Source organism: Gorilla gorilla, chromosome 6 (assembly GCF_029281585.2).
Source record: "Gorilla gorilla gorilla isolate KB3781 chromosome 6, NHGRI_mGorGor1-v2.1_pri, whole genome shotgun sequence".
NCBI classification, from domain to species: Eukaryota; Metazoa; Chordata; class Mammalia; order Primates; family Hominidae; genus Gorilla; species Gorilla gorilla.
In genome coordinates this window covers 158,201,779-158,226,218 of record NC_073230.2, presented here as the reverse complement: position 1 = coordinate 158,226,218, position 24,440 = coordinate 158,201,779, and the positions used below count along the sequence as shown (strand labels likewise).

Here is a 24,440-nt window from a genome sequence, read left to right as displayed (position 1 = left end):
CGGCCTGGGCCTTCCGGGCGTCCGCGGGGCCGAGGGCGCTTACCCGGGCAGGCGCCGCTTCGGCCATGGCTGCCCGCGTCCCTCGCTGGGTTGCAGTCCCTAGACCCGGCCTGTCGGGCCCGGGGCGGCGCGGCGGCGACGGCGGAAGCGGAGCGGGACCCGCCTGAGAGCTACTGCCGGGCGGCCGCGAACTGCGTCCCGAGCCACGTGCCCCGCTGGCCCTTTAAAAAAGAGCTGCGCTCGGCGGCCGAGCTTGAGGACGCGCACAGCGCCCCCTGCAGCCCGTAGGACCGCACGCCCGCGGCCGCCGCCCCGCGCCCGCCCGAGGCCTTCAGCGCCCGCGGCGTCCGGGACCCAGGCGCGGCCACCCACCCTCACCCGGGGCGCGGGAGTTGACGCCAGGGCGGGCGTGCCACGGCCTCCAGCGGGGCTACGTCAGGCGTAAGCCACTCCCGGGCCAGCGCGGCGCCCAAACTCTCTCTGCGTCCCACGCGGGAGCCGGGAGGGCTGAGGGAAGGAACCGCGCTGGAAAGTGCGAAACCTCGCGAGGGAAAGCTGCGTGGGGAACGGGGGCGGCCCTCGCCGGGGCTCCAGTCCGGACCGAGACTCTGTTGCAGCGCCTCCCACGCACCACAGAACTGAGTTGGGGAAAGTAAAAAGGATACGTGTGTACTCAGGGAGAAGCCAGGGAAACTGAGATGAACGTTTTTAAAGTCTCTTTTAAATTTGACAGAACAAACGTGAAGATTGTAGGTTGGTTTTTTTTTTTTTTTTTTCCTAAGCCTGCCCTCCCCTCCTGGGGACTCTGGGGTCCCTTCCTTCTCCCGGGGCCCGCCTGGTGAAAGTCCTCAGCCACGCACGAGGACCCTTCTGTAGCTTTGGTCCAGGCTGAGATCACGGCAAGTGTGAATCAGTCCATCCCTCATTTAGGCCCTGAGGCATCTTGAATAAAGCAGGACCCATTTTCCTCGGCCTGTGCTGAGGCGTATTGAACTAAATGTGCTGTACGCAGTTGAAGCTTTGTTTTCTGTCTTTTCTGCATTTCCCATTCATCTCACAGTCTTTGTCCAACAAGCTGGCAAACTCTTCCCGCTAGAAATCTGCAGTTTTGTTTCTTTCTGTGTTTGGGTTTGTTTGGGGTTTTTTGGTTTTGGTTTTGTTTTTAGTTTTTTCTTTTTTTGGGCGGGGGTGAGGGTGAGAAGTTATTTTCACAAATATTTGAGCCAAGCAAAAGCGTGGTCAACTATCAGAAAAAACACAAACTGATATCCTAAGTAAGGTGAACCCCAAAATTTGCGGAAAGGTTAGGACGTGTTACTTTAAGGTAACAAATAAATATTTGGCATTATTCATTTTGGAAATTCTTGTTGAACTATCCCAATCTAAGACACAAACTGCAAATATGCACTACAGACATTAAGAGCATCCCTAGGATCTTATCAGGGATCAGTCCAATCTATTCAGGATTATAAAATACCAGTAAATGGTGACGTTATAGAATAACAGTTAAGGTCCAATGCAAACAGAAAGGGTCAGGAAAATGGGCCAGGAGCCGTGGCTCATGCCTGTAATCCCAGCAGTTTGGGAGGCTGAGGCGGATGGATCACCTGAGGTCAGGAGTTCGAGACCAGCCTGGCCAACATGATGAAACCCCATCTCTACTAATACAAAAAATTAGTTGGGTGTGGTGGTGAGGTACTCTGGAGGCTGAGGCAGGATAATTGCTTGAACCCAGGAGGCAGAGGTTGCAGTAAACCGAGATCATGCCATTGCACTCCAGCCTGGGCAACAAGAGCAAAACCCCATCTCAAAAAAAAAAAAAGAAAGAAAGAAAGAAAGAAAGGGTCAGGAAAATGGGCTGGAGACAAAAATGCTAGGATTTAATGAGCTCTGTTGAGGAAAGAGTGCTATAATGTTTGACAGCTAGTCTTCGTTTTTTTAGAAAAAAAGTTTCTCTAAGTCAGTGGTACTCAAACTTGAGTGTGCATCATGTTCACTGAGGGTTCTTGTTAAAAATACAGGATGCTAGGCACAAACCTCAACATTTCTAGGTCTGAAACAGGAGGGGATGAAAGTGATGCGAATTTGCAATTCTAACTAGTTCCCAAGAAATGCTGATTCTATTGGTCTGGTGATCACAGTTCGAAAACCTTGGCACTGTTTATCAGGGTCCCACAGCTACCTCCCATTCCCATGCTCAGATTTTATAAATATATTTAATAAACGAACACTTTGCACCATAATGTGGTTTCTGAGCAGACCAGCCGGGGTGTCAAGCCAGCTCTGATATAAATTAAAATTACATGGTGGCTTTTTCTTTTTAAGACGGAGTTTCGCTCTTGTTGCCCAAGATGAAGTGCAATGGCACGATCTCGGCTCACTGCAACCTCCGCCTCCCAGGTTCAAGCGATTCTCCTGCCTCAGCCTCCCGAGTAGCTGGGATTACAGGTGCCCGCCACCATGCCAGGCTAATTTTTAGTATTTTTAGTAGAGACGGGGTTTCACCATGTTGGCCAGGCTGGTCTCAAACTCCTGACCTCAGGAGATCCACCCACCTCGGCCTCCAAAAGTGCTGGGATTACAGGCATGAGCCACCATGCTCGGCCTACATTCATCTTTAATTGTTAATCTGTCTCTTGTGAGTTTGTTTTTTGGGGGATCAGATTTCCAGGACCTGATTATCTCTGGGTGAACTGACAACATCCAGTGGAGGCCCAGTCCGTGGAGTAACAAGGGTGACTCCACCTGCAGAAGGTAGGGTTGTCACAATTTGAGGGCCACCAAAGTAGTACCTAGGGTCACTCAACGAGAGGTCAGCACACTCAAGTGCCATTGTCCCCACCAGAACATCCTCAGCCAAGAGATAGTGGCAGGTCAGAGACAGAATTCCTGTGGCTCCCTCATCCTCCAAGCCAGGAATGTAATTTAGATTAGGAGGTGGACCCACACAGAATTATAAAGATGTTAGGAATGGAAGTATTAGTAGAGGGAGACCAGAAGTACAACCAAATCCCACTTCCTCCATAGAAGCCTTCCCTATTTCAGACAACACCCAGCTCCCTATTCTGTGAACACCCATTATACTTTCTCATTCAGCAAACATTTGCTGAGCACCTATGTGCCAAGCACCTGTGCTGAGAGCTGTGGAGGCTGATAGGAGTAAGACACGGTCCCTCCTGGGGCCAGGCACGGTGGCTCACGCCTGTAATCCCAGCACTTTGGGAGGCCGAGGCGGGTGGATCACGAGCTCAGGAGATCCAGACATCCTGGCTAACACGGTGAAACCCCGTCTCTACTAAAAATACAAAAAATTAGCCGGGCGTGGTGGCAGGCGCCTGTAGTCCCAGCTACTTGGGAGGATGAGGCAGGAGAATGGCCTGAACCCAGGAGGCGGAGCTTGCAGTGAGCTGAGATGGCGCCACTGCACTCCAGCCTGGGTGACAGAGCAAGACTCCGTCTCAAAAAAAAAGAAAAAAAAATGGTCCCTCCATCCCCACAGCATCACATCCTGTGATTGTTTCTTGGTCTTATCTATTGCTCCCTTCCCACTGCAGCTGCACCCAATCAGGTAGGTCCTCACTGGCTCTTCCTTGATCTCACTTGAAACCTTCTAACATATCCCAAACCTCACACTCCCAAAAAAGCACAGTATAATTCTTATTAGTATTCCCAAATCACAGCTAGAATCAGGTCACTCTTTTGCTCAAAATTCTTCAGCTCCCCATTATCAACTGAATAAAATCCAGACTCCTTGAAGCCTGACCCAACTCTTAACACCCACTACTCTCCTTCTCACACTCCACCCTCCCGAAATTGGATGAACTCCTCTTCTGTACATGTCCCATAATGTCTCCTGACTTGGTCATGTCACCTCCATTTAGAATGTCCTTCCTCCCATCCTTAAAAGGCCAGTTCAAATACCACCTATCACGAAGTCTTCCCCAGTGTCTCACATCTAAAATAATTGTTCTCTGAATGCTTATAGCCTTTTACCCTCACTTATCTGAAGACATTACTATTCTACCTTATATTCCCTTAGTAGCCTGTAAGTCCAAGAGCAAGATTTATCCCTGTACCCCTCTGTAGAATTCTGCACAGGGAGGATACTCAGCTATTTGTGAGTGAACAAACTCTAAGGCAGAATGGAATACTGTCCTCACCTAGGAAAGGGCTGTGCAAAGGTGCAGTAAAGGAAGAAAACTGATTTTGAAAGAACATAAACTCAATAAGGGCAAAGATCTTCATTTTTTTCATTGATGTGTATTTAAAATAGTGTCTAGATAACAGGGGCTCAATATGTATTTGTTCAATGAAAGAAATGGATGAGGGAAGCTTTCACAGAAGGAACTTATAAACCAAAACAGTGAAAAATAGTGTTTGGTTCAGAGGACACTGCAGAGAGAGGGAGAGAGCATGGCTTATTCAGTAAGACAGGAGGCCAGACGTGGTGGTTCACAGCTGTAATCCCAGCACTTTGGGAGGCTGAGGCAGGAGGATCGCTTGAGCCTAGGAGTTCAAGATCAGCCTGGCAACATAGTGGGACCCTGTCTCTACAAAAGGTACAAAAATCAGCTGGGTATGGTTTGTGCACACCTGTAGTCTCAGCTACTTGGAAGGCTGTGATGGGAGCATCCATTGAGCCCAAGAGGTCAAGGCTGCAGTGAGCTGTGACGGTACACTCAGCCTGGGCAACAGAGACTCTGTCTCAAAAATTTTTTTTTAAAAATGAATGAATAAATCAATGAATGAATGACACGAAGCCCAATGTGGCAGCAGCATAGAGTGAAAAGAGAAAAAATGCAGGGTGACGCAGGTTTTCAGAGTCTTGAGTTCTATACTAAAAAGATTGCTCATTATCAGTAGCTGCTAAAAGCCATTGCAAGGTTTTGAGGAAAGTCTACATCCAGTTGTGTGCAAGGACATTAACTCTGGAATCAAAAAGGATGTGATTAAGAGCAGAAGACCTACTGGTTACTGAAAAGTTTGGATGAATGATGACTAGGACCTTAACTGTGGGAACAGAAAGGATAGAAAAGGCAGGATAGATGAGTCACTAACATTTGGCATTTAATTCTTCCCTGTTGACTTCAATCTTTCTAACCTGATCATCCCTGTCCTTCTGACAGTGCATTTCCTGTTTTCTCCTCAGCACCTGGCAGAACAGGCTTTCAATGGAGGATGGCAGAAGCAGACAAGAGGAGGCGAATCTTTCGTATACCGTAAGAGAGTGCCTCTGCATGCACAGAATCACCTGGGGCGCTTGCTGAGATGCAGATTCTGATTCGGGGGTCTAGGTGGAGCCTGAGTCTGCACATTTCACACTCCTAGGGGATGCCGCTGCTGCCAGCAGAGAGCCCACACTTCAGGACACAGAATCCAGCTTTGACACTGAGTTCCTAACTGCAGAAGCACCACCACCCCACAGCCAAGTGTGTGGCTCTAAAGCAAGATGCTCTGGGTTTCCATCACCTCTGCCACCTTACTTCACTTCTCAGGCCTCCTCCCGCATCTCATATGGAAAACTAGGTAAAATCATACTCACCACCCAAAACTATAAGGATTTGTTTTCATGGAAATAACGTGAATAGTGCCTAGCACACAAGTGTTCAACAAGTGTCAGCAGGAGTCCAATTGCTTGATACAGTTATTTCCCAGCCTCAAGGAAAACAACTTTATTGGAGAAGTAGGACCATATTTTGTGCTTCGCTTTTCCCCACAACGCAAGGCCCAAGGCTGCTCACATTAAAACGCTCAACAACTGGGAAGTAAGAGTAACTAAGGACAGGACAGAGGGGGTGTCTATAAGGCAAAGGCTTGAGGGTAAGAAAAAAACTGCAGAAGAAACTTAGGAAAGAAACTGCAAAGGTTTTCCTGACGAAGCTACCTACCTACCTCACACAGCGCCAGCCCTACAAGGATTCCCTCCATGTTGTTTCTGTAACAAGACAATCCCATACCTTATAGCAGGAGGCCTCAACCCCTGGACTGTGGATCAGTACTGGTCCATGGCCTGTTAGGAATCAGGCCACACAGCAGGTGAGCTCTGCCTCCTGTCAGAGCAGCGGCGGCATTAGATTCTCATAGAATGAAGCCTATTGTGAACTGTGCTTGCGAGGGATCTAGGTTGTGCGCTCCTTATGAGAATCTAACGCCTGATGATCTGAGGTGGAAGTTTCATTCCAAAACCATCCCATCCCCCACCACTGTCTGTGGAAAACCTGTCTTCCACGAAACCAGTCCTGGTGCCAAAAAGGTTGGGGACCCCTGCCTTACAGCAACCCAAGTTTCCTTCTATTTATTTGTTCACTCTCCCCATGGAAAACTGTAATGTCTTTTAACATGTCTCCTTTGGTCCTAAGTGTTCTTACAAAATGTTTTGTGTACATGCATTTTTAATTTATATAAATGGTGTTACATTATAGATCTCAATTTCTTACCTTTTCCTCTCAGCATTGTGTTTAAGATGGATCCAGATGGCTACGCATATATCTAAGCCAATGCTCATAACAGCTACCTGGCATTCCCTGGGGTACCCACATTTCACCTACTCTTTCTACCTCCCAATAGCCATCATCCAGACTGTCTCCAGCTCTCCACCATCATAAGTACAGTCCCTTGAAAATTTTCACCCATGCCACATCTTGTCTTCTGTCCTAGGTTTAAGTGAAAGTGCAGGTTAGGCTGTGCCATCAGTCCTTTCCTGTCATCACTCCAGGTCAGGTGCCTCTCCTCCACCTTGGCCCCAGGAGAGTGTTCTTGACAAACGGAGAAAAACATCCAGTATGAACTCTTTTTTTTTTTTCTTTTGCTAGTAGCAAGTTTTATTCTAAGCAACCGCAAATCATCCAAGGGGATGTTCACATATGACCCCAGAGCCCACTCCCATCCCCCCAGACAGCAGCGGGGCACACATTCAACACTCCTGAGACAAGCCATCTGTGTGCTTTTTCTGTACCCTCTCTGGAATAGGCAATCCCAGAATGCATTTGGAAACTGTAATCCGAACCACCTCAAGTAAGGATTGGTGTAATAGGAACAAACTCAAATAACCACTGGTACAAGGTGAACAACCTTAAGTAACAAAGTAGTTTTCTACTCTGGGAGGCTGCAGAACATAGCCAGGAGGAGGTGGGAAGAGGAGAGGGGTATGCCGAGACACCGCAAGTCCCAGACCACAGCCATACCATCAGCAACTTCACTGGAATCTTTCTTCTCAACAGGTGCTGCAGGGTCTACCCCTCCGACTCTTTTCCTCTTGGTCCTTTTGAGACAATTTGAGAGCACCAAGCACCGCATGAGAGAACCTAGCACCGTGTCCCCTGCTCTCCGGCCTAAGTAAGCATCAGTGGGCTAAAAGAGCCCCATTAACAACTCCCTCCTAGAGGGTAGGTCCAGTCCCCAAGTTAGGAACAACTTCTACAACTCTTAAAATGTAAAAAACAAGTGTTGGGCTGTATTCTTTAAAAAATCAACTAAAATCTAATTCCAAAAAAGGTTCTTCAGAGCAGGGCTAAGCAGTTCATTTAAATTATTTCTTCTACTTGTTATTAAACAAAGAGATTACAAAACAAGAAAAAATGGAGGGTTATACTTCCCAGAACTCTTCCAGGCAGCTGCTCACCCCTATGGCCCAGCTCAACCCTGTGGGAAGACATGAAATGCTGGGACGAGCCCTGGAACCACCCACCAGTCCCTGTGGGGTCAGAACACCAACCCCAGCCCACAAGCATTGGCATGAATGAGAAAACCAGAGACCTGAAGGTGCCAAGAAACAGCAAACTTGGCAGCAGGATGAAGACCTGGCCTGCACTCTTCTTCCACAGGGTTTTCAGGACAGCCTTTGGGCTTGGCTTGGTACTGGGACAAGGGAAGGCAAATCACAAACAACTGCCCTCAGGAAGAACTCAGTCCCTGACTGCAGTGTCTCTTCGGGGGAACCAATGCCACCCCCCTCCATCCCCCAGACGGGCGAGGGGCTGCACCCTTAAAGCAGGCCATTGGGCCTTCCGGGCTCCAGGGCCAGCCCACCCCGCTCCCGCTGGTGGATCTTCTGGTGCTGCAGGAGGTGCTGCTTCTGGACAAAGCTCTTCTCACACTCGGTGCAGCTGTAGGGCCGCTCGCCCGTGTGGATGCGCTGGTGCCGCACCAAGTCAGATGGGTGACTGAAGCTCTTGCCACAGTAACCACAGATGAGGGAACTCCGGCTTTTCCTCCAAGGGATGTGGCCAGGCAGGGCAACCAGGCTGTTGGGTGAGAACCTCTCCTGGACATGCTGGCCGGCACTGGGCCCCTCCTGCAGGTGGCAACGCTGATGGGTCACCAGGCTCACCTTGCAGCTGAAGCTCCTCAGGCACACATCACACTGATGCAGCTTGGCCTTTTTGGTCTGTGGTTTCAGCCGTGGCCTGGGCCTAAGGCTCTCCTCTGGCTCCTCAGGTGTATAAGACCCCCGCCCAGAGTGGCTGCGCAGATGTGTGGCCAGCTGCTGCTTATAGCGGAAGGTGATCTCACACTCAGAACATTCGTAGGGGCGGGAAGTGTCCTTTTTCAGCTTCAGGCCCTGCCCACATTCCTGGTCCAGCTGTACCTGCCTATGAGATTTCTGCTTCGGGCAGCCCACAGTTCTGCTGCTGCTAGGATCTCTACTACCAACAGGCTCCTCTAGAGTAGAGTCCCCAGGACCTGTTTCCAAGAGGACAGAACTGCCCTGACCACCCCAGAGTTCGGTCTGCTCTGGGCTCAGGAAAGCCTGCTCTTCAGCAATGCATGAGAACTCTCCAGGAGGATCCGCAGGGCCTTCCTGTGTATACTGTAGCTCCTGTTTGATCATGACCCCACCTGCTGCAAAGTGGAAGAAGACCAACAAAAAAGATCACATTCTAGTACCTTTGGTTTCTTCAGGACCAAACAAACATCTGTGAATTTCAGAAACACCCCAGGAATAAGTGAATTAGGATAACGTGGAGGAGGATGACACTGGCTAAGTTCCAAGACTTGTATAAAACTATATTCATGTACAGTTTTTCCAATGTTGATTGGAAATATAAATGTATTACTCTTATAAAACAATACTGTAAATGATAGTTCTCCAAGCTTGTCTACAAATTTATATTTAATCCCTGTGAAAAATGACAGAATACACTGTAACAACTATACTCAATTAAGAGTGTTAAAATAACAAATTTGAATGATTAAAGACAAACTAAACCTACAGCTTAAAAATTCATGTCCAGCTCTGTTCTTCCTCCATAACCTCCCAAATTACCTACTGACAAGTGCTTTTCCTGCACTGCCTTCCCTCCTGAAGCTCTGACGTGCCTACGCTCAATCTCCAGCAGGTTTTGACTACCGCCTCGTATGGTGCTCTATTCTGTAGGGCATGAAGAATAATGATTGATGTGGCCGTTAGTCTTAAAGACCCCACAGGGTGGTAGGAGTTGAGGCACATGTAACAGCTGAACTAACGACAATCATAAAGGAGTCCAGAACAAGCAGATGCCAGATGAGGTCACCAAGTCAGCACCTGGCACTTCAGCCGTGGGAAAGCTCACTCTAGGCTACAGAGGGCTATGGAAGGGGAACAGAATATTCCAGAGCCACTCACCTGGGTGGGCACCACCAGGACCTTCCTCTTCCAAGTCACCCAGCATCTCTGTACCCAACTCCGCTTCTCCCTCTGTCTGGCCAAGGACCTCTGGGTGGGAAACAGCACAGTGTGAGCCCAGGAGAGAGTGAAAGCTCACTGCACACTGATCAGCTGCCAATGACCGAGGTGACCAACGGCAGGGAGGAAATATAGATTCAAAGGCTACTGTTCTTGTCAGTTTCCCCTAGCAGTTTGGGACAATTATAAAATTCTGGCCAATCATAACAACTGACTTGGCTAGCTGCTGCCTCCAGTGCTCCTCCATTAGAGGGGCTGTGGCTCAGGCAGGCAGGCTACAGAGCCACCACTGCCCTTGATGGCACCACCACCCACCTCTGCCTCTCCATGTGCGTGCAGCTTAAGTCTTGCCAATGCTTCCTTTCAGGGGATCTAATTTCATCCTTGCTAAGGCACTGCAAGGTAAGATGGGCACTGGGACAGACAAGGAAACAGTCACAATGAGAGCATATGACCCAACCAAGCTTACAAGGTCACTTTTCTGGCCCATTTTCTATTTCCTTTACCTCTTACTCTGCTCCAGGCACTTGACACTCCTCCATGTACCTAGGTTTTAAAAGACTTTGTCTACCAAACAAAACACATTTATTATGTAATAGGTAACATTTTGCATATAAAGACTTATATCTATTAAGCAGCACTCCTAATCAACAAGAAAAAATCACTGAGACCACAATGACCAGCTATAATTCCGGCCAAACACCAAGAAAATGCTTTTGATCAGCCTGTGCTGCCTGCCTCATCCAAGGTAACATAGGGTTATCAAATCATCTTTTTTTTTTTTTTTTTTTTTTAAGCAACAGAGATCTCACTATGTTGACCAGGCTGATTTCAAACTCCTAGCCTCAAGCTATCCTCCCACCTTGGCCTCCCAAAATGTTGGGATTACAGATGTGAGCTACCACACCCATCTCAAATAGTCTTAAATATTAAAAACAGCATGAGAGGCCAGGTGCGGAGGCTCACGCCTATAATCCCTGCACTTTGGGAGGCCGATGTGGGTGGATCACTTGAGCCCAGAAGTTCAAGACCAGCCTGGGCGACACAGTAAGACCCACGTCTCTACAAAAAATTAAAAAAATTAGCCAGGCACAGTGGCATGTGCCTGTAATCCCAGCTACTCGGAAAACTGAGGTGGGAGAATCATTTGAGCCCAAGCTGTCAAGGCTGCAGTGAGCCGAGATCGTACCACTGCACTCCAGCCTAGCTGACAGAGTCTCAAAAAAAAAAAAAAAAAAAAAAAAAGATAAAACAGGCCAGGCGCAGTGGCTCACACCTGTAATCCTAGCACTTTGGGGGGCTGAGGTGGGCAGATCACGAGGTCAGGAGTTCAAGACCAGCCTGGCCAACATGGTGAAACCCCATTTCTACTAAAAATACAAAAATTAGCTGGGCATGGTGGCGGTCACCTGTAATTTCAGCTACTCGAGAGGCTGAGGCAGGAGAATCGCTTGAACCCGTGAGGTAGAGGCTGCAGTGAGCCAAGATCGTGCCACTGCACTGCACTCCAGCCTGGGCAATAGAGCAAGACTCTGTCTCAAAGAAAAAAAGAAAAAAAAAAGATAAAATAAATTAAAAAACAACATGAGGAACCCTAGCCATATCACACTATAGGGTATATGACATTTTATTTATTAGAAAATACTATCAAGAACAGACTATGTGACCACAGGAAAAAAAAAAAACACAAAAGGCACAATGCTGCGAGCTTTCCAAAAGTCTCTGTAAACGGGAGGACCTAGAGACTGGCATTTCTCCGCCCGTGCAGGCCTGTAAACGGGAGGACCTAGAGACTGGCATTTCTCCGCCCGTGCAGGCCGACAGAGGACCCACAGCCACAGGAGCCACAGGTGTGGTCTGAATTACAGGCTGCCAGCCAGGAATTATAGTATGTCTGAGACAGAATTCTAGGGAGAAAACTGCTACTCACTCAGAGAGACCAGTGTCTCATAGTTACTCTCCATCACGTTTCTGTAGAGCTCCTTCTGCCAATCCTCCAGATTCTCCCATTCCTGCTCGGTGAAACAGACGCCATCATTCTCCAGTGACCTGGACACCTGGAATCACCAATGGCACACCGTGAGTGCTTCTACTCACAGCTATGACAGAAGAGCCAGCAACTGAGGTGCTTACATATTAAAGGGCTGGCTCCCCCTTCTCTTCTAACTTTTAATCCTCAATGAGACTACCTTGGGGGCCTCCCCCTTGCTGCCCGGGGGCAGCCGCAGGATCCAGAAGTTCCTGTTGCGCAGCAGGTTCTCCATGTTCTCCAGCCGCCTCTGCAGTAGCCCATACTCCTGCAGCAGGGTCCCCAGCACGGCCCACTTGCCCTCCAGCTGGTTCCCGAACTCCACGGCCATCTTCTCGCAGTCAGCCAGCTTCTTCTCAGCTGTCCCCGTGCGCCCCTCCAGGCTCTGTAGCCGGGCAGCCTGGGACTCCATCTTCTTCTCCACAGCCTGAATAGCAGCCACCACCGTCCAGAGTGAAATCTCGGTGGTCTGAAAATAGGAGCTTTTCTCTGTTGCTTGTGAAGGAAGTGTGGAAGAAGTTAAAGGTGTGGAGCGTCGTTTTCTCCTGTGCTGAAGGATCAAAGACACAGGGTCAATGTCACTTCCAAACATCAAGTAAAGAAAGCAATGTTCAAGTGTATCAGTGCTCAGAGTTATCTAGTTTCTTTTAATTAAAAAAAAAGCATGTCTTTTATTGATACTAAAAATTATACATAGATATTGTATTAATAATGTTGGAAAATGCTGAAGAATAGAAAGAAAATATTACACAAAATCTTCTCACACACAATAAGCTGTTAGGGCTGGCCGTGGTGGCTCACAACTGTAATCCCAGCACTTTGGGAGGCCAAGGCAGCTGAATCACTTTAGCTCAGGAGTTTGACACCAGCCTGGCCAACAAGGCAAACCCTGTCTCTACAAAAAAGTTCAAAAAATTAGCCAGGCATGGTGATGCACGCCTGTAGTCCCAGGTACTTGGGGCACTGAGGTGGGAGGACGGTTTGAGCCCAGGAGGTTGAGGCTACAGTGAGCCAAGATCGTGCCAGTGCACTCCAACCTGAGTAACAGAGTGAGACCCTGTCTCAAAAAAGAAAGAAAGAAAGAAGCTGTTTGAATTTTGGTGTATTTCTAAAGTTTTTTTTCATCTTTTAGTTTATTTTTTTCCAACAAAAGTGAAATTATAGCGTGTATGTTCTGTTACCTATGCTTTATGCTTAGCATATTCTCTGAGACTCCTGTATCAGTGTTCATTTTTAAACCTATTTTTATTTAATGTTTTGGACTATATGATAAAAGATGTCACTTGTATCTTATCTTGCTTCCACATCCCTGCCAGACTTCATAGTTGATCATGTCACCCCTGTTTGGAAACTTTCAGTGGCTCCCCACAATAAAGACAAAATTCCTTAGCAGGACCTACAAGACCTAATTCATTCATCTTTGCACTCTAGCAGCTGGGATGGTGAATAAATCCTTAAAAAATATTTACTGAAATGATGTGACTAAGTCTACTGAAATTTTCCTTATAATTTTCACTTTAATGAGCTGTCTCTGACAGTAGGAAAATCGCTGTCATAGAAGCTAAAATTACTGAAACCAACACTGGGGAAGTCTTCCCCAAGCTGTCCCCCTACTGTCTGCCTGCACGTTCACTTCAGTCCTAACCCCCTCTGCAAACTTCACTTTATTTCAATAAAGCACACACTTTATTCAAGGCTGCTTCTCCAACCACAGTGAGGCCACCAAGACCGAGACACTTAGAGGAAATATCTCGGAAAGAACTGCTGGGGCCAAGGGTTGTGGTCCAGAGAACATGGGACAAAAGGAAACTGGTGCAGAACTGAACATTTAAGTTTGGCCATGACCTACTCTAGTTACTCAAGTCAGTTAATTCATCATGGAACACATGAGACAAAAGCTTAAATACATCCTCCTGCAAGAGATTAAAAGAAAAAGTTCAATGTAAAAGACAAATACAAGCGAAACAAAACAAAATATTAAACTGGATATATGCATGCCATCATGTTTGTTTCGCTTCTACTTCAAGTCTGTGAGTCTCCTCTTTCTGTGGCCCAGCATTCTGTGCTCAGTAGCACTTTTTCTAGACAGGAACGTAGGTGAGAATCTGTGCAAAGGAATAAGCCCCCTCCTCTTCCACATAGTAAGAGGTTGAACAGAATGATTAAACTAGTTTCTTCTTGTCTTCTGTTTTGAATTATCTAGCATGATGGGAACAATTCAAATGTTCACGAACCAGTCAATGGATGAAAAAATTGTGATCCATCCAGTGTTATGAGTTGAATTGTGTCTCCTCAAAATAATACAGTAGAACCCTAATCCTCAGTACCTCAGGATGTGATCTTACTTGGAAATAAGGTACTTCCAAGGGTAATCAGGTTAAAATGAGGTCATTAGGATGGGCCTTAATCCAATGACCGATGTCCTTAAAACAGAGGACCTTTAGACGCAAACACACACACAGGGAGAAGATGTCCACTACGGTTTGTCCTCACCAAAACCCATGTTGAAATTGTATTCCCAATGTGGCAGTGTCGGGAGGTGAAGTCTCGTGGGAGGTGTTTGGGTCATGAGGGCATATCCCTCATAAATAAATTAATGCGCTCCCACAGCGGGGAGCTGTCATTGGCAGGAATGGATTAGTTCCCACTACAGTGGGTTGTGAAACAGTCTGACTTCTTTGGTCTCTCTCTTGCCTCCTCTGTCACCATGTGATCTCTACACACACCTGCTGCCCTTCCATTTTCTGCCATGAGTTTAAGCAGCTTGAAGCCCTCACTAGACACAGCTGCCCAATCTTGAACTTTCCAGCCACCAGAATTGTGAGCCAACTAAACCTCTTTTCTTCGTGAATTACCTAGCCTCATGTATTCTGTTACACCAATACATAATGGGCCATGTCAAGATTAAGGCAGAGACTGGACTTATGCTGCCACAAACCAAGAAAACACATGGGACCACCAGAAGCTAGGAGAGAAACACAAAACTCATAAGGAACCAACCCTGCAAACATCTTGATTTCAGACTCCTAACCTCCAGAACTGTGAGACAGAATTTCTGTTATTTAAGCTTCCTAGTTTGTTACACCAGCCCTAGGAAACAGACACACTATATAAGACACTTCATTATATACCGTATTATATATTTAGCATATTTTTCCTATATAGCTTAGTAGACTACTAAGCCTGCTACTTAGTAGTCGACTACTAAGCCTGCTACTTAGTAGTCGACTACTAAGCCTGCTACTTAGTAGTCGACTACTAAGCCTGCTACTTAGTAGTCGACTACTAAGCCTGCTACTTAGTAGTCGACTACTAAGCCTGCTACTTAGTAGTCGACTACTAAGCCTGCTACTTAGTAGTCGACTACTAAGCCTGCTACTTAGTAGTCGACTACTAAGCCTGCTACTTAGTAGTCGACTACTAAGCCTGCTACTTAGTAGTCGACTACTAAGCCTGCTACTTAGTAGTCGACTACTAAGCCTGCTACTTAGTAGTCGACTACTAAGCCTGCTACTTAGTAGTCGACTACTAAGCCTGCTACTTAGTAGTCGACTACTAAGCCTGCTACTTAGTAGTCGACTACTAAGCCTGCTACTTAGTAGTCGACTACTAAGCCTGCTACTTAGTAGTCGACTACTAAGCCTGCTACTTAGTAGTCGACTACTAAGCCTGCTACTTAGTAGTCGACTACTAAGCCTGCTACTTAGTAGTCGACTACTAAGCCTGCTACTTAGTAGTCGACTACTAAGCCTGCTACTTAGTAGTCGACTACTAAGCCTGCTACTTAGTAGTCGACTACTAAGCCTGCTACTTAGTAGTCGACTACTACTTCGACTACTAAGTCTACTACTATGTAATAAAAAGGAACCAAAATCACTGACACGTTTAACAACATGCTAAGTGATGGGAATCAGACAAAGGTCAGGCATGGTGGCTCATACCTATAATCCCAACACTTTGGGAGGCTAAGGTGGATCACTTGAGCCCAGGAGTTCGAGATCAGCCTGGGCAACAAAGCAAGACCCCCACCCACCTCCACAATTTTTTTAAAATGAGCCAGACGTGGTGGCATGTGCCTGTAGTCCCAGCTACTTGGGAGGCTGAGGATGGGAGGATCACTTGAGCCCTGGAGTTCAAGGTTGCAGTGAACCATGATCGTACTACTGCACTCCAGCCTGAGTGACAAAGTAAGACCACTTAAAAAAAAAAAAAAAAAAAGAAGGGCCGGGCATGGTGGCTCACACCTAAAATCCCAACACTTTGGGAGGCCGAGGCGGGCGGATCACCTGAGGTTGGAAGTTTGAGACCAGCCTGACCAACATGGAGAAACCCCATCTCTACTAAAAATACAAAATGAGCCAGGCATGGTGGCGCATGCCTGTAATACCAGCTACTCGGGAGGCTGAGGCAGGAGAATCACTTAAACCTGGGAGGCAGAGGTTGCGGTGAACCGAGATCACACCATTGTACTCCAGCCTGGACAACAAGAGCAAAACTCCAAAAAAAAAAAAAAAAAAAAAATTCAGACACAAAAGGCTACATTTGTGTTTCATTTACATGTTTGGAAAAAAGCAAACTATAGGGACAGAAATCAGATCAGTGGTTGCCAAGGGCTAGGGATAGGAGAAAAATATTGATTATAGGCCAGGCACAGTGGCTCACACCTGTAATCCCAGCACTTTGGGAGGCCGAGGAGGGCAGATTGATCATGAGGTCAGGAGATCAAGACCACCCTGGCTAACATGGTGAAACCCCATCTCTACTAAAAATACAAAAACAAAATTAGCCAGGTGTGGTGGCAGGTGCCTGTAGTCCCAGCTACTTGGGAGGCTGAGGTGAGAGAACGGTGTGAACCCGGCAGGTGGAGCCTGCAGTGAGCTGAGATCACGCCACTGCACTCCAGCCTGGGCAACAGAATGAGACTCCGTCTCAAAAAAAAAAAAAAAAAAAAAGACTAATTATAAAGGGATATGAGGGAACTTTCTTGGATGATGGAAATATTCTCTATCTTGGTAATATGCTGGCTACACATTTGTCAAAATTTGTTGAACTATCTGCCTAAAGAGTAAATTTTACTGTATGTAAATGGTATCTCAATAAACAGGTCTTAGAATGTCAAAGTAGGAGAAAATGCTAGCTGTAATAAAAGATAACATAAACAAAGTCTAAAAACAAGGAGAGAATATTTGTAAACAGAATATGAAGTGGAAAAAGATCAAGAACCCCAAAATAAAACTGCAGATTGTAAATCATTCATGGAAGCGGAAATGCAGGCAGTCAATAAACAAATGAAAACACAACCACCTTACAATCAGGAATCCAAATATAACTAAGTGAAAGCACTTTCACCCATCAGACTGACAAACATGAAACAGACACAAAGAATAACATTCAGAGCTGACTATAATGTGATAAACTGACTCTCATAACACTCCTGGAAGGAATGAAAAATACTACACACTCTTAGGGGAAGAAAAATTTCAAGTCATTAAAAACCCTTTTACCTAGCAATCCCACTTGGGGAATCTATGGCTGGGCACAGTGGCTCGCGTCTGTAATCCCAGCACTTCGGGAGGCTTGAGGCAGGAGGACAGCTTGAGCCCAGGAGTTCAAGAACAGCCAGGGCAAGATGGTGAAATCCCATCTCTACAAAAAGACAAGAAAATTAGCCAGGCATGATGACAGGTGCCTATAGTTCCAGCCACTCAGGAAGCTGAGGTGGGAGGATCACTTGAGCCCAGGGGATTGAGGCTGCAGGGAGCCATGATCACACCACTTCCCTCCAGTGACAGAGAGAGATTCTGTCTCAAATAAATAAAGACACGGTCTCACTCTGTCACCCAGGCTGGAGGGCAGTGGCACGATTATACGTGCTGGTATTACAGGCATGAGTCACCCCACCCAACAGAAAAGTGACACATTTAGGATGAATTTCAATTCATAAACATAGTACGCAAATCCTTTTTTTTTTTTTTTCTGAGATGGAGTCTCTCGCTCTGTCGCCCAGGCTGCAGGCTGGAGTGCAGTGGCATGATCTCAGCTTACTGCAACCTCTGTCTCAGGTTCAAGTGATTCTCCTGCCTCAGCCTCCCAAGTAGCTGGGATTACAGGTGTGTGCCACCACTCCTGGTTAATTATTCTGTATTTTTAGTAGGGACAGGGTTTCACCATGTTGCCCAGGCGGGTCTCAAACTCCTGACCTCAAATGATCCACCTGCCTCAGCCTCCCAAAGTGCTAGGATTATAGGCATGAGCCACCATGCCCAGCCTTTTGAGACTCCATTTTTAATATCTTTCAATGTTTTAACATTTTCCCTAGGTATCTATTCCAACCATCAACTCCTGTATGGCAAATAATCCCCAAATTTAGTGGCTTAAGACATCATCATCTACTTTGCACGTGAATCTGCAGTTAAAGGAGGGTGGCACATGGATGGTTCGTCTCTGCTCCACTCTCTGTCAAGTGGGGCAAATCACAGGCAGCCAGGTGCTAGAATCCCTTGAGAAATCCCAAGCCACATGAAGAGGGTGCATGAAGTGTTCTGTTCAATGGCCTTACCTACAATCTCAGTCTACACACCAGCATCAACCAATAGACATGGGAATGCACACATTTTCATTCCCAATAAGTTTTTATTTTTGCCTCCTCTCTTTTGTTTTCATTTTGTCTCTACACTTTGATAATATATACTGATAGATATATGGGTAAAAAAAATCATTTCTGGCCAGGCGCAGTGGCTCATGCCCGTAATTCCAGCCCTTTGGGAGGCCAAGGTGGGCGGATCATGAGGTCAGGAGATCGCGACCATCCTGGCTAACATGGTGAAACCCCATCTCTACTAAAAATACAAAAGAATTAGCCGGGCATGGTGACAGGCTCCTGTAGTCCCAGCCACTGGGGAGGCTGAGGCAAGAGAATGGCATGAACCCGGGAGGCGGAGCTTGCAGTGAGCCGAGATCGTGCCACTGCACTCCAGCCTGGGCAACAGAGAGAGACTCTGTCTCAGAAAAAAAATAAAAATAAAAATAAAAATAATCATTTCTGTACCTGTGCTTCCAATATAATATCCACTAGTCACATGTGGCTGGTTAAATAAAATTAGCCGGGCACAGTGGCTCATGCCTGTAACCCCAACCCTTTGGGAGGCCAAGACAGCCGGATCACTTGAGGTCAGGAGTTCAAGACCAGCCTGACCAACATGATGAAACTCTGTCTGTACTAAAAATACAAAATTAGCCGGGTGTGGTGGCACATGACCGTAATCCCAGATACTCAGGAGGCTGAGGCAGAAGAATCACTTGAAACTGGGAAGCAGAGGTTGCAAGGTTGCAGTGAGCCAAGATTGCACCACTCTACTCCAGCCTGGGTGACAGAGTGAGAGTCTGTCTCAAAATAAATAAATAAAATTTAAAACTCAGTTCCTCAATCATACTAGCTAACATTTCAAGTGCTCAAAAGCCACATGTGCCTAGTGGCCACTGTATTAAACAGTGCAGAGCAGAACATTTCTATCATCTTGGAAAGTTCTACTGGATGCACTACACCCTTATAATTCTTTTCTATTTGATAAAATACTAAGGTTGTATTAAAATCTCCTATTATAACAGTGAATCTTTCTCGCAATTCTGTCAGTTTTGTTTTATATATTTTTAGGCTATGTAATTAGGTGCATACAGGTTAGAAATTTTGTATCTAGCTGGTAAATTGAGTCTTTGACCATTACAAAAGTAGTAGTAGCCTTCTATCTCTAAAGATACTAAATATATTTGTCAACTTTCTTTTCATTAGTATTTGCTTGGCATATTTTTTCATGACCTTTTATATTCAACTGTTTCTATATCCTTATCTTTTAGTTGCATCTCTCTCTTTTTTTTTTTTTTTGAGACAGAGTCTCACTCTGTCACCCAGGCTGGAGTGCAGTGGTGCAATCTTGGCTCACTGCAACCTTCGCCTCCCAGGTTCAAGTGATTTTCCTGCCTCAGTAACCTCCGCCTCCTGGGTTCACGCCAGTCTCCTGCCTCAGCCTCCCGAGAAGCTGGGACTACAGGCACCCACCACCACATCCGGCTAATTTTTTGTATTTTTAGTAGAGACGGGATTTCACTGTGTTAGCCAGGATGGTCTCAATTTCCTGACCTCATGACCCACCCACCTTTGCCTCCCAAAGTGCTGGGATTACAGGTGTGAGCCACCACGCCCAGCCGGTTGTAACTCTTTTAAACCATCTAGTTGGATTTTTCCCCCATCCTGACAATCTATGCCTTTTAACTTGAACATTTCATTCATTTACATTTATTGTAATTGTTCATTAGTTTTGATTTACTTTTACCTTTTTTGTGCTATTTATCCCATCTTTCTTCTCTACTTTCTTGTCTTCTTTTACATTAATTTTTTCTTATTCCATTATCCCCCTTTCTGATCTGTAAGTTATACAACCAATTTCGAGTTGTTTAGCAAGTATCCTAGAAATTATGGGAAACATACATAGAAGGCCCTTTAACAAAGCCCTTTAAACACTTTAGTTCTGATCATCTCTTCCTCATATTTACATCAATGCCATCATGTATTTTAATTGTTTTTAACACAACAAGAAATTGTTACGTTTTATTAAGTCACTATTTGTTTAGATTTAACCATTTCCATGCATCATCACATCTTCTCATATTTTCAGACTTTCTATTTGGGAAAATTTTCATTTTACCTGAGGTATATCTTTTAGAATTTCCTTTTCTAAGAGTGTATTGGTAGCAAACTGTCATTTTTAATTTGTCTGAAAATGTCTTCTTTACATCTTTGTTTCTGAAACATTTTTGCTGCATATAAAACTATGGGACTATAGTTACTTTCTTTCAGCTTATTGACAATATCATTCTACTTTTGCCTGGCTTCCACGGTTGCTGTTGAGAAGCTGGCCCCCATTCATTTTGCTGTACTTCATTTCAAGGTAGTTTTTTTTTTTTTTTTTTGGTTGCTTTTAAGAATTCCCTCTGCCTTAGGCCGGGTGTGGTGGCTCATGCGGTGGTAATCCCAGCACTTTGGGAGGCCGAGGCAGGTGGATCACCTGAGGTCAGGAGTTCAGAGACCAGCCCAGCCAACACGGTGAAACCCCATCTCTACTAAAAATACAAAATTAGCCAGGCATGGTGACGCGTGCCTGTACTCCCAGCTACTCCAGAGGCTGAGGCAGGAGAATCGCTTAGAACCTGGGAGGCAGAGGTTTCAGGGAGCCAAGATTGCTCCACTGCACTCCAGCCAGAGCAAGAGAGCGAGACTCTCTCAAAAAAAAAAAAAAAGAAAAGAAAAGAAAAAGAAGAAAAGAAAGAAACGAAACTATGGCCAGGCACGGTGGCTCACGCCTGTAATCTCAGTGCCAAGGTTTAACAACTTACTTTGCAATCATCTGAAGGTCAGACCTTACTTTCAGTTCACCCTTACACAGAATGTTGCCCTTTGAAGTCTCTGCTTCATGGGATTGGCTTAGGGAGCTTCTTAGACTTTCCATCTTAGGCTCTGAGATGTGTGTTCCATTTTGCAGGTCTCTTGAATCATAAACACCAAAGATGAATGTTCGGCCAATGCCCTCAAAGTTGGCTTCAGAACTCTATCACTTTCGAGTTTCCTCTTTCGCTTAAGTTTTGGGGCTCCAAGTATTCTTTACTAAAATACATTTCGAATGCATTTATGTGCAGGGTTTTCCAGCATTTTCAGTTGTTTCATCAGGGCACCTACTTGATCTTACTGTTAAATGAGAGACACCTGAAGAGATGTCTGAGAAGAGAAACAGGCTCAAGAACAATTTGAATAAGTTCTACAACGACAGATTCATGTTATTTAAGGCACAGTTTGGGATTGTGGTGGACTTTTTTTTTTTTTTTTTTTTGAGACGGAGTCTCGCTCTGTCACCCAGGATGGAGTGCAGTAGCACGATCTCAGCTCACTGCAACCTCCACCTCCCAGGTTCAAGCGATTATTCTGCCTCAGCCTCCCGAGTAGCTGGGTGTACAGGCACCCGCCATCACGCCCGGCTAATTTTTGTATTTTTAGTACAGACGGGGTTTCACCACATTGGCCAGGCTAGTCTTGAACTCCTGACCTCGTGATCCGCCCTCCTCGGCCTCCCAAAGTGCTGGGATTACAGGTATGAGCCACTGCGCCTGGCCTGTGGTGGACCTTTAAGGCTTCTTCCTAACAAGGTCTACTGACGACATGTAGGTAATTGTGGAGTGACCTGGCAGGAAGAACTGTGGCACAGTCCTCTCGCCGGACTCTAACACTAACTAGATATTGTGGAAAAGCCAAGTCTTTGACTGGCTCAGCCTAGCTTATAGGAGTCAGATGAGGTTAATATTGTAAACATTTGTGTCTTGTCTTCCCAATTCAACTGTTAACTTCCTTGAAAGCAAATACTGTGTTCTCTAAGTCTCCCAATCCCTCCGTTCTTACTTCTTAACGCACTTTCTACAAGAATCAAATATAGCGCACCCTGCTCATGGTCAAATTTTCCCCACAGAATCTCCTTAGCCCTCCATTCTCACAAAGATCTAACATGATTCTCGAAGTGTTTCTAGACCAAGTAACACTTCATTAAAAATCAATTCAATTCCAGCTGCCCCTTCCGTTGCAAACCCTCTGGTGTTGTTAAATTAACCACTACTTTGAAATAGTATGGGAACAGTATGAGAATGTCGGAGCTGGAAGGAAACTTGGAGCCTTAGAGATCATCTAGCAACTACTCCAACACTCTCGATTTACAGTTAAGAAAACGAAAGAGACCCAGAGAGGCGAACACAGTTGCCTAAAATCACCCAGACGGATAGCTGAAAGCTTCGTGACTCCACAAATAGGATTTTCCTCACACCAAACTCCGTATCTTGACATTCCCAGAATGGGGATGGTTGGTGGGCTGGGAGGGGGGTGTTGGGGGCGCGGGGTAAAGGAGAGAGTTTGGGCAGCTCTACAAACAAAATGCAGCAACTGCACTGTAGATAACATCCGTCCCCAAGGAGAAGAAGCCCAGGCTGACTTCAACCTGTGGCTTCAACCCCCAGACAGAAATCTGTAGCACGGGAGAAACCGACAACACATCGGACCGAAGAGGAGGTGGTCGCAGAGAGGCAAGTCCTGGGGTCTCCCGGGCAGCGGGAGAGCTCACTCGTAGCGACGGAGACCGTTTCCAATCTGGAAACACTCCAACCTGGGAACGGGCTCTTTTGGCACGAAAGAGAAAATGTGTGGGCAGGGTCACAAATCCATCAACCTAAAGCAAGCTTCAGAGAAGTTTCTGGGCAAGGGCGCACGGCGCCGAGGCTCCGACCCCGCTGCAGAAGGAAGCGGAGGGAAAAAAGGGCAGAGCATTGGGGTCGCGAAGAGGAGGGTCCGCGTTCACCCGCGCCAACGGCAGCCCCGGGAAACCAAGACCCCGGCGGCGTCCAAACCGCGAAGCCCCGCCCCCGGCAGGGGACTCCGCCATCCCCAACGCGCCCTCGAGCCCGCGCGCCGGTGCCTCTTACCCGAGCAGGCGCCGACTCCGCCATGGCTCCAGTCGCCCCTCAACACCCAGACCCCGCCTCGGAGCCCCCGTGCTGCGTTCCTGTCCACTCGGCGCCCCAGAGCCTGCTGGAAGCCGCCGCCGCCGCCGTGTTGATGCCAGGTGCATTCTGGGAGCAGCGACCTCCCCGGCACAAGACCGGCTCCAGCCGCTCTTCCTCACTGTGCAGGCTTCCCATTGTGCCCCCGTGCGGCGGGAGGGAGAACGCTGCTTGGCACTCCCGGCCAGAGTGCGGGCACCAGGAGGGCTCAGTCACTCAAAAGTCAAGACCAGGTTCCGCGTTTCAGGCAAAGCCACGGGATCCTGCTGTCTTCCGTATGCCCAGCACTCTGCTAAATGCTTTGAGGGATTCAAAAATGTGTACAACTCAAGACTTTTTGCTGAGGAAAGGACATGTAATGTTGTTGGGGAAAAGAAATATGGTTCCAAAAGGCAAGTGATTTTATTCCAAAAGTTCACCTGTTATTTGGCTTTTTAGAAACTGGGAACAGTTTCCACATCAACAGTGTAGAGTGTGGGGTCAGGCCCAGGCCAGCCCTCTGTAGCCTGTTAATTATGGTAATCATGTGCCTTGGAAAGTCCAAGACAACCCTGATTTCAAATATTTCCAGTCCTCATGCTACATGTAAGACGATGTGTCCGGAATTTTTGTTGGAAAGCACGGCCACATTACCATTTAATCGCCATGTACTTAATCCCCAATACCAGCAACACTACGGCAACCATAGCTGCCTAATTTATACCATTGTCTCTCTGGAGACAAGCAATAAACTTCCATTTCACAGGATAGGCGTGAAGTGTTTCCTCTGAGAACGAAACTTTTTTTTTTTGAGATGGAGTTTCGCTCTTGTTGCCCAGGCTGGAGTGCAATGGCACAATCTCGGCTCACTGCAACCTCCACCTCCCGGGTTCAAGCGATTCTTCTGCCTCAGCCTCCCTAGTAGCTGGGATTACAGACATGCGCCACCACGCCTGGCTAATTTTGTATTTTTAGTAGAGACGGGGTTTCTCCATGTTGGTCAGGCTGGTCTCAAACTCCCGACCTCAGGTGATCCGCCCACCTCAGCCTCCCAAAGCGCCGGGATTACTGGTGTGAGCCACCCCACCCGGCGGAGAACGAAACTTTTAAGATCATGACTGGCTCCTTCCTCACATGCAGGGCTCAGTTCAGATTCTACATCCCCAGAGAGATATCCCC

The 24,440-nt window shown here is 46.8% G+C and overlaps 2 protein-coding genes across 6 annotated transcripts in view; both read right to left on the bottom strand.

Annotated features, from left to right (window-relative positions):
- Positions 1-431, bottom strand: part of ZNF783 (zinc finger protein 783) — a 29,268-nt gene extending 28,837 nt beyond the window's left edge. Inside the window, exon 1 of the mRNA XM_031012865.3 lies at positions 44-431. Within this exon, the coding sequence (XP_030868725.2) occupies positions 44-67 (24 nt within the window). The 5' untranslated portion in view covers positions 68-431. The remainder of the gene's footprint in view (positions 1-43) is intronic.
- A 6,359-nt stretch (positions 432-6,790) lies between these two features.
- On the bottom strand, positions 6,791-23,496 carry ZNF212 (zinc finger protein 212). 5 transcript variants are annotated; one of them, XM_063708836.1, is made up of 6 exons: positions 23,205-23,287; positions 17,198-17,339; positions 11,854-12,243; positions 11,595-11,721; positions 9,605-9,694; positions 6,791-8,841 (listed from the first exon to the last, which is right to left on the bottom strand). In XM_063708836.1, exons 3-6 carry the CDS (start codon positions 12,103-12,105, stop codon positions 7,985-7,987), a joined length of 1,326 nt encoding a protein of 441 aa, XP_063564906.1. In that variant the 5' UTR covers positions 12,106-12,243; positions 17,198-17,339; positions 23,205-23,287; the 3' UTR covers positions 6,791-7,984. The 5 variants fall into 5 exon arrangements, with proteins under 5 accessions (XP_063564906.1, XP_004046487.1, XP_018886700.1 ...); XM_004046439.4 differs by lacking the exon at positions 17,198-17,339 and having other exon boundaries at positions 23,205-23,496; XM_019031155.3 differs by lacking the exon at positions 17,198-17,339 and having other exon boundaries at positions 6,791-8,838; positions 23,205-23,381.
- Positions 23,497-24,440: the final 944 nt, after the last annotated feature.

Bases quoted from the DNA above. Each gene is read 5' to 3' on its own strand.
- ZNF212 (XM_063708834.1), bottom strand. From the start codon at position 23,350: ATGCACCTGGCATCAACACGGCGGCGGCGGCGGCTTCCAGCAGGCTCT. The intron at 12,239-23,204 runs GTAAGAGGCACC...CCTTCAGCACAG, and splicing joins CGGAGTCGGCGCCTGCTCGG to GAGAAAACGACGCTCCACAC. The intron at 9,695-11,594 runs GTGAGTAGCAGT...TTTCCCACCCAG, and splicing joins TGAGACACTGGTCTCTCTGA to AGGTCCTTGGCCAGACAGAG.